Genomic DNA, 10049 nt, shown 5'->3' with positions numbered 1-10049 from the left:
TGCTAATGTGTATTCACCATAACTTATTTAGGCCTTTAATCCAAGATGCAAAGGTTAGCAAAGAGTCTTGAGTTTTGAACAACTTTAATTATGGCAGAAAGACAGGCAGGACAAGATTTAGAAAGTAATGTACTGTAGCTAACACTGTATAACACTGTTTTTATTTTTATTCAGTCATTTTGCCTCTCAGTTTTCCCATGGCACAAGGTTGCACAGAGCCACTATAAACTGCCTCCCACAGGCAGGAAACTGTAGTGTGAACTGTGATCTAATTCGGTGTCTATGGTGGCCTCAGCACCCTCTCATCCCTGCAGCTGTTCAAATTGGGATTCATGCAGTCAATGTGTTTGTGAGTCACCATCCCACGAGAGAGGGAGAACACAGGTGAGAGAGAGAGAGAGAGAGAGAGAGAGAGAGAGAGATAGAGAGAGATAGAGGGTGAGGTAGAAGGAGAGAGCAAAGAGCAAGAGACACAGGAAGGCAGAGGAGGCAGGGGCGGGGATGTGCATGTGAGTCATACGGTCTGACTGGTCGAGGTGATGATCCTCAAGGTGCTATTTCTGGAGTTACCATCAATTATGTGTTATCTCCTCCACTGCCCCCTTTAAGTGTGTGTGTGTGTGTGTGTGTGCGTGTGCGTGTGCGTGTGTGTTAATAAGGCTCTGGATAGCAATGACACCTTTCTGCACTTCCCCTAGCTAAATGACTGTGTCGCTTGATTACGGTAAGAGCTTCTACACAGTGTAATCAAGGCATAGCATGTTTGAACACCAATGACAGTCTTTTATCATTGAAAACCAAATCCTATGATGACTCTTTTCTATGTTTTTCTCCATGAAGTGAAGGGGGTACACTTAATCTTTAACAAAAAAGATGTTGCCTAAACATGTACAGTATACTGAATGCTGTATCACTAGTACTTAAAATTTTAGGAGGATACAAAGTGAAGAGAAAGTTGACAAATTAGTACAGAAGTGCAAGACTAAAAAAATAAATATTTAGTATAAAAACAATAATTTGGCCCATTTTGGAAGGCCTAATAGCACATGTGATTACTTTTATTTCTGTTGCCAGTATTGTTAGGTCTATTATCAGTCAAAGTATATGATATGTATACAATATGTGATGTGTATACAAATTCAGTGGTGATGGGGAGATACATTTTCTGTTCATTTCTATTCATAGTTCATTTATAGTGTGTGTTTTTAATAAAAAGATAAATACAATCTTCACACATTTTGAGCGGTGGATATTTCAATTTTATTGTGTTCTTTGAAAAATAGACATACTGTATAGACATTGATATATATTTGTTCTTTATCCAATCCAACCTCCAGTACCTACAGTATATATTTTTTTATTTACTGGGAGAATCCACTGTTACATCAGGACACACTTAAACTGGGAGACCATTTTTTTCATGGTCAGATTAAAAACAGAAAAAAGTATGCATTGTGAATGTGGTATTGTAATGTAGAACTCAACTTTGGTCAATGTAAGGATGAAAATAAACACAATTTACAGCATGGAACTACAAGTCGGCACATTTTTTGACCACTAAATGATGCTCCGACCACACAGGAGGGTTTGTTTATAACACGTTGTCTTTTTCTTTTTGTACTGTGGGTTTCTGAGTAAGTTTCTTGGAAATGTCTTAATTGTTAACAGATTGTTCATTGTAGTTATAGCTACATGTTGTATCTAAGACCAAATGCTTTTAAATGATATCACAGGATTTTTCTACGTAAAAGTAGAAAGACAGAAAAGTGGAGGCGGTAGGAATAATAATTAAAAGGTCAACTTACATGAACGTAGAGTAAGTAGCCAATACAGAAGTTTGTTATTTTATACAGTAAGTATCTGGCATTGTTGCTGCATGTATCTGAAGAGGGGGAACTGTTTGGAAGGACCTGCAGCACTGATGCACAGTAGGAGGCGTGTAGCTTGATGGCACTTGGATTGTGACTACCACTATAACATTGTTCTAACCAAGTACGGTAATAAACTTACAGTATAAGTTGTATCTGTGTGCAATGAATTCAAAAGATAAACAACAAACAGAACAATGTAAAGTGGCGTGGTCACAATATTCAAAAACATATTTAGAATAAATATAGACAAAAAAGTTTTAAAAAGCAGCAAAACATGACCATTAACAGCTTTGTTGTGCTTCTAAGTTAAAGTTACAGTGTGTGACTGCCAAGCTTATATATAACAGATAAAACCTTCTTGATGTAACCTCTTTTTTGACATCAAGTATACTGTAATATGTAAGTGAATATGCAACCAGTTAATAAAAAGCTTTGATGATGCAACATTTCGACAGTATTACATACGGAATACTGTTCAGCTTACACAGCAAAATATCCTAGGTAGTTTGAAATGTGTGTCTTACCACAGGAAGGCAGTTACTGTATCTAAATCGTCTGCGGGTTCCAGATAGACCGAAAACAATGAGCACTGTCGAACAACAGGTCACACATTGGAGAGCTGAATGTGCTCTCTTCATCTGCCTGTTACGTAACACATCTGTTGTTGTTGTTGTTGTCTCTCTTCATTTTAACGTGCAGCACCTGCTCATCTTTTTACCGACTCGTGACTCATAGCTGACAACAATTTCATTCAAAATGTTGCAAAAATGTGTATGCTTGGATGGATAGGTGTGTGTCTAGAGGAAAGTAAGAAGAACATGGGTAAAGTAAAAAAGAAAAAATATTTTCATATGAGATACAAGGCAAGATGAATGCCTTATTTGTATTATCTGAGAAGTAATCTGTTTGAATCTGTAATTTTTTTCTTTTTTAAGTGACAGACTATGTAGTTCTGCATGTTCTGTCTGCTTCATTGTACTTTCATCAGCCTGTCTGGTCTCGCCTATTGATCCTGTCTGAAGATTCACTGAAAGAGACAAGGTCAGAGGCCTTACGGCAGAAGAAAATGCCAAATGTGAAATCTACCCTTAAGGTCTGTTCTAATATGTGTTTATCTCTAATCTGTTCTGATGATGTGTGAACTAAAAGCAGATAATCTGTTAAGACTTTTCTTGACTTGTTGTTGCATGGAAACAGGATTTAAAAGAAGTATTTATAAGCTAATAATAATAATGTGTTCGTATTGTGCGGTTTTGATCGACAGCTCTCACTGTGAGTGTTGTAATGAATTTGCGCTGCACATACATATACACGCAAAGTATTCTGAACATAGACACACTCCTCTGATGTCCTTTTAGACACAAGGCAGAGATAATGGTTGTTGAGTTCACTACCTCTTTTGATCATTTCTGTGTTTGGGGGCCAATCACCACTTCAAACATTGCATCTGCTGCTCTGCACCCTCCAGCAGAATCACCAACCCCTTTTACAAAATGTGAATCCTCTGGACAGAGAGATACTCAGTGGAATCTATGATGTTGTTGTTCAGTGGATGAGTTCTATTGATTTGTTTTGTTGTTTGTTTTCTGGGTAGGGCTCCAAGTCCTGCATGTGCTTTGTGAGATTACTATGAATTTCATACAGCTGATGTTCAAACAGCAGATTTAAACTTTGCTCAGCTATATTAACTCTGCGCTCATATAACCTTAAAATCAAGCTTTAATGTCAAACACAGCTAATAAAGATGAAGAGCCAATACTATCAGTCATGTAAGCTGACCTTTCAAAAGAGAAAATGCACACATAGAGCGACATACACACACGTGTTTGCACTCACGTGCAGTCTGCACACCGATCAGTCATTACACACACACGCACTTCTTCACTTTATGCCTTCATCTGGACTTCTGTCAGGTCTCTGATTTTGTGGTCGTTGGCTGGATATTCTGGACTTTGGAAAGTGTGACTGGAACCTTTCCCTCTCCGGGGGTCGGTGCTCTCATTATGGGGGTACCTGTGATAAAAGCAGTCCTGCTAGGTGGGATATTCATGCGCAAAAAGTATAACAGTAACCTATTCCCCTTATTTACTCACTGGCAGTGTAACCTTTATCCCACTATGTGCCATAATAAGACAGTAGAGAGTGAAACCTTACCAACTGTTGCGTGCAGATCGGCCAACCTCTCCTTAAACTTCTGCTGCAGATACAGTTCTTCTTTGGAGTAACTTTTGGCAAAGGCAGACAGCAGGAGACCTACAGCCATGGCGGTGCCTCCCACACAGAACAGCACAGCACCAGTCAGCTTACAGACATCGAGTGCGCGGTTGAAACTGACAGCATGGCTGTTCAATAAAAAGACATTTAGTTCAAAGCATTATTCAGAAGTGTATCAGCAATATTTGTGCAACCAGATTACAGTTGTGAAACTGGAAAAAACATTTTATCTTTTTTTAAAAACTATTTTCAAATTCAAACTAAATTAACTGACTGGTAAAATATGAGATTTTTGATCTCTGTTAATTTATTGCAATTTTTTTCTTAGGCTGAAATACCAGCTGTCCAGTGGGGGCATATCAAAGACTTTTTGCATTCCATTAAAACAATGTGTTCTCCATTTTGATCATCCGTTGGAAGAATGTACTGTACAGATTACAATTAAATATACAGAACATCTGTGTAAGAATATTAGAGATTACATCCACTCCCTCCCATTAATATATTGTATTGTTCCTGTACCTGTCAACAAAAAGGAGATCATCCTCGCCAAATGCTTCAATCCTGGCTGGAGTGGCATAACCCACCAAAACAACGATGAGGCCTGCAAACAAGATCAGGGTGCCAAACGCGAGACAGACCTGGTGGGGGGAAAAAGAGAAGTCTGTTATGTTCTCTATAGTCTTGTTGTGATTACAGATTGCTTGCAGTAAGACATGACCGTCCAAATAATGGCAGGTGAGATGTGGTTTTGTTTGTTTCACCTCACCTTCCAGAGTAAAGAGCTCCACCTGCTAGGCGATCTCTGAATCTGAAAATCTTCATCACGTTCCCAGATAGAAGCTGTGCACTCCTCATAAAACTGGATGAGGGATCAGAGAAATATTTTTTTTACCTTGCAAATATAAAAAAATAAAATTCTAAAAACAAAACCTGTTAACGTTAAAAAAATAAAGTAAATTAGAACAATATGAGACTGTCAAGAAAAGCTTTTTGGGATGTAAGAGAATGGTTTATATTTGTAGAGGGATGCCCTATACTCATCTCTCTCTTCTGTATGTGTGCACATATGTGTGTGTGTGTGTGTGTGTGCATTGTACCTGGTGTAGGTAGGAGCGGACTCCATACTGCTGACAGTTCCCGCTGGCTTGAGCTTGCTCAGCATACTCTGACCCACAGATCTCTGAGCAAGAAGTCATCCTTCACATCTGTCTACCTGCCTGAGGACACACACAAACACACACACACACACACACACACATATGCATGAATGCCTGACTACACACACTTGCTTGAAGGAACCACCCACACAATTTGTGGACAAACTCTTCCCAGCTTTTACCCATGCATAAACATGTACACACATGTATTCAGTACATGTATTTATTCATCCACACAAGCATATACTCTCACACACACAGCACCAGAAAGTTATGTAACATTGTAATTGAAGCATGGCTGCCTCAGTACATTGAGATTGAGATTAATGATGCATTCTCCTTGTCTGCTGTTATGAAATAAGCCATGAAACATTACATTGGCCCTCCTTGTTAGATTTAATATTGTGTCGGCTGAATACAGGGAGTGCCGAAGATGCACAGAGTTAACCTCCTTTTCTTTTCATATTGTGCTTCCAAGACAGATAATGTATCAGGTTTGCCATTCACATAACAAATAAGCCAACAAAAATAACAATTAATGGTTTTCCAAATAAAGAAGTACTGTGTATATCACAGTGCATGTGAAGTTATATGTGCTATCAAATCTTAATGTGAGCGGTTTGGAAAAGTTTTTTTTTTTAATGAATCAATAATGTGCAGTAGGAAGTCATTTGCCCAAACTCGTGGTTTTACATAAAGGTCATTCAAGTTATGTAACTAGCTATTTTGTCACAGCTGAATGTACACTGCCATGTATTATATTGCTTACCACTTTGTTTTGTTGCTATAAAAGTAACTCTTGTATCCTGATAAAAAAAAGAGACAATAAATCATCTACCTATCTAGGAAATGTTATTTTACACACACACACACACACACACACCTGCAATTCCCTCAGTATCCATTTGAGATCCAGAGACATTTCACAGCTCACTGCCTCTATTGAAACACATATATAACTATTTTTCAAGTTTTTGTCAGCTAGCACTAAATCTCAACTGGTGTTTCTGTTGCACTACTTCAGGAACAGAGGTGGGAATAAAACATTGATCTCAGTGTTGGCCATGTTTATTGTAAATGCCAAAAGAAGTATAACGTGAAGACACACATCCAAGTAACACATTTGTTTTCAGCATGTTATGATTCCAAAGCAGCATCCTGTACTCTTATGACACATGTGACAAACACAATCAACAGCTGTAAACAAAGAAACACTATTTGTAGCTGATGTGATTCACCAGATTAAATCTAAAAAAAACAAAGCCAGTGGTTTAGTAGGCTTAGTAGGCATCAGGAGAGGTATGTACATCAACTAGATCTAGTGGGCATTGCAATGTAAAATAAAGTAGCAATGATAACACACCTCTGGAGGAAAAAGCATGAATGATATCCCTGAATTCTTGTTGACTAATTAAATACTGTAGGGAATCACTCTGAGCTCAGGGTGCTGTATATGCAATGATATGCAGGTGAGAAGTTAAACCTTCAATCGCCAAAAATTTATTGATGCAAGTCGTACAGTAAAAAGGCCATATGATCGTTTCTAGTGTCACATGGGAGGAAAGGGGCCTAAAAACAAAAGAATCACATTTAACCTCCAGCCTGAGTTGCCATCAGTGTCATTACACAAAGTTGTGTGTTTAGTCTGTGGATGAAATGTGTTACTTTTAAGGCCTTAGTAATAACTAATCCATAGAGGACATGTCTTGCTCACTTTTCCTCATCATTGACAGCTGACATTACACATTCACATATGTCTCTTGATGCAGCTAGTCAAGTGAATTTTGTTTATACAGCCCGAAATCACAAATTTACCCAAAAAACTTAAAAATATGTAAAGCCTACAACACCCTCAAGCCTTAGACCCTTGATTTAGGATTGACCTGTTTCATTGGTTTGATTAAATGTCAAACAATCTGTCTTTGTTATCTGAAATCCTTATACAGTAAATGTTTGGATAACACAGTTGATAGATGTTGGTGAAAAATGTATAGAGGAGAGTGTCTAGTGTCTATAAATTGCCAATCATGAATTCACACTGTATATGTAAAACATCAGGGTTTTAGTCAGATAGCATAATATGAGTGCGATGAGTGAAATGCTACATTAGGATGAGGCACACTGTTCCCAGGAACCTCATGTTAATCATATTACTGCCTGATTTGTACCTGATGAGAACTCTCATGAACATCTGCCTCTGCCCAGATGCTGGGAAGCCTCTATGTACCCATATCTGCATACATTCAGGAAAGTTTAAATATCCATCATCCATCAAACTAAATGAAAATGAAAAAGGTGAAATGTGGTAATACGAGAGATTGCAGAGTATGAACTGCAATTACTTTCCAATTTATAGAAACTCCAATTTATTTATTTATTTTTATCAATTTATTTTCCATTCAAACCCTAAACTTGAATTTATGTTAGGATTTTCCTTTTAAAAACTGGCCAATTTTCCTCGATCATATTTGCATTTACAATTAAACGTTTTTGAAACAACATAAAATGACCTTCAGTGTCCTTGACCTCATGTGGTCCAGGACAACAGTCACCCAGATACAGACTTACAGTAAATGGCCAAAACTGACCTATAGCTAGGTTATTTGATAGACTGATCAAGATAACTGCAACCATATGCAACAATACTATCAAAACGAACTGTGAAAATGGTTAAATACTAAATTCGGATGAGCTACCAGCTCGCAGATGACTCCCAAAAGGTCATTTAGATTCTCATCCGCCTGGATCCTCTCCTATTTTGACATTTTTCCTCACCCACAACACCAAACCGCAACCTGTCTGGACCTAAATCAAAGTAGGGTTCTGAAAAATAAAACACAATACATCCAAAACAATCATCAAAATGGAGATTTAAATGGCGGAGTAACGATGTAGTAACCCTGCCTCCAGCGTGTCATTTCAACCGTTGAACCGGGAGCGCCATTATTCCCATCCAGCACCCAGCACCCAGCAGGAAAACATACACACGTCATATGTGACGCCAGTCTGAAAACAGACCTCATCCAGTCGTCCTCCTAACCCCCCCCCCACCAAGGAGACACAAATAGACACACACGCTTTTCAGCTTAAAAACTCGAGCTGCATCAAAGCATTTGGACTAAATCACGTCGTCTGACGCCTTCAACACCTGAACAACGTAATCTCTACAAAATAACATCCGCTGGTACAAGCTCAGGGTGGAAGTTTTATTCCATATGATACAGATCAACGCCCGAAACGCTCATAAATGAACATACAGACACCTGCGACTCAACATTCACACCGACGACTTCAGTGAAAGGTGACATAAAGTTGAAAAGAACATTTTCTTCCACATCACCCCCCCCCCACACACACACACACACACACACACACGAACGTTACTTCCAGATGTGCGAGATGATAATGGTGTGCGAGGATGACATCGTTGAAGGCATCTATGCAGAAAATCTGATTTCCCTACATGTTGTGTACAAACAACAACAATCAGCTGAGCTTCCATACATCCAGAAATATGCCTGGAAATCATTCAAATAGCCATTTACCTGTCATTACCAGCTCGGAGAGTGATCACTCGCTGCTCTTCCCTCAGCCGGGTCCCATCACTCTACGGTCACCTCTCTCTCTCTCTCTCTCTCTCTCTCTCTCTCTCGCTCTCTCTCTTTCGATGATTCAGATTTCCACGCTGTCTACTGCGCAGGCGTCACATACATGACAAACTATGATTCAGTGGCGAATATAAATAACCAGGCAGAACAGAAAGACATCCATTCAAGATTGAACATTCATGCCTGGATGGATTCATGAATGAATGAATGAGTTAATGCATGTATCTATGTATTTGTGTGTGTGTGTATGTATGTATGTATGTATAGACTGACAGACTGATCAAGGGCATTTGCTTTGTGTATCACAATCCACAGCAGGTACACAATAATGCACAACACACACCCACATACACACACCGTTTCCAGAATTCCAGTCACATTCCAGTGAAGTCTATTTTTAGCATTGTCGTTGACGTAAAAACTTTTGAAGGAAGTGTTAGTCATCATCTTAGTGCTCCTCTCGAGGAAGGTACGATGACCTGAAGAGACAAACCACATCACGATGCAGCTACGAAATCCCCGTTCAATAAAGAATGAGAAGGAGCCCGCTGTTGAGTCAAACTCACTCTCATGAGTTATTCATTCAGTCAGCACATCAGAAACTTTTTACTTTCCAGGTTTTTAAGTTTTCTCACAGATCAAGCTGACCTCCGGGCATCGTCTATGTGGGCCTTCTGTAATGACATAAAATAATCAACATTTTCTTGGAAGTTCAGCACCAAATGTTGTAGTTCATTTCCTGCAAACTTCTATTAGGTTCATATTATTGTAGTAGTATGAGCCTTGATTATGTAGCTATTACTGTAGCAAACCTATTTGCAAATGTGCGAGGAGAGTTGTGTAACTGTATCTCAATCCGTGTGTGTGTGATCAGATTTGTAAATGTGTAAAATAATCCGTCAATGTGTACTGAGATTTGTGACTGTGTACAGGAATCTGCAAATGTGTGTTGAGACTCTGTGTGAGCTTAATCAGATTTATAAGTGTAAAAAAAATATCTACATGTGGCTAAATCTGTAAGTGCACACATACATATTAATGGCTGAGGAGTCTAAGTATTTGCTCCTAGAGCTGGAAATACAGATGATTCACTTACAACTCAGACAGGACTCTCAATTGGCTGTTGTGGCTTTTGCTACACTTATGACGTGGCAGAGATCTGCAAACTCGTGTGGAGATTTGTGTGTGAGGAGAGA

The 10049-nt window shown here is 38.8% G+C and overlaps 1 protein-coding gene across 1 annotated transcript; it reads right to left on the bottom strand.

The window, feature by feature from the left end:
- Positions 1–1236: 1236 nt before the first annotated feature.
- Positions 1237–8904, bottom strand: nrsn1 (neurensin 1). Its single transcript, XM_051406381.1, has 6 exons — positions 8791–8904; positions 5186–5305; positions 4855–4947; positions 4608–4726; positions 4026–4213; positions 1237–3884 (listed from the first exon to the last, which is right to left on the bottom strand). The coding sequence occupies exons 2-6, from the start codon at positions 5282–5284 to the stop codon at positions 3781–3783; spliced, it is 603 nt and encodes a 200-aa protein (XP_051262341.1). The 5' UTR covers positions 5285–5305; positions 8791–8904; the 3' UTR covers positions 1237–3780.
- Between the last annotated feature and the right edge of the window lie 1145 nt (positions 8905–10049).

This window comes from Dicentrarchus labrax, unplaced genomic scaffold (genome assembly GCF_905237075.1).
Source record: "Dicentrarchus labrax unplaced genomic scaffold, dlabrax2021, whole genome shotgun sequence".
NCBI classification, from domain to species: domain Eukaryota; kingdom Metazoa; phylum Chordata; class Actinopteri; family Moronidae; genus Dicentrarchus; species Dicentrarchus labrax.
The sequence above is the reverse complement of the archived record's forward strand: the minus strand, read 5'-3'. Positions and strand labels throughout refer to the sequence as shown.

What these genes read in the sequence shown, in the direction of transcription:
- nrsn1 (XM_051406381.1), bottom strand. Translation starts at nt 5,284, where the DNA reads ATGACTTCTTGCTCAGAGATCTGTGGGTCAGAGTATGCTGAGCAAGCT. An exon ending in GGAGCTCTTTACTCTGGAAG is followed by an intron (nt 4,727 to 4,854) that starts GTGAGGTGAAAC and finishes TCCCCCCACCAG; the next exon opens with GTCTGTCTCGCGTTTGGCAC. An exon ending in GATCTCCTTTTTGTTGACAG is followed by an intron (nt 4,214 to 4,607) that starts GTACAGGAACAA and finishes TTTATTGAACAG; the next exon opens with CCATGCTGTCAGTTTCAACC.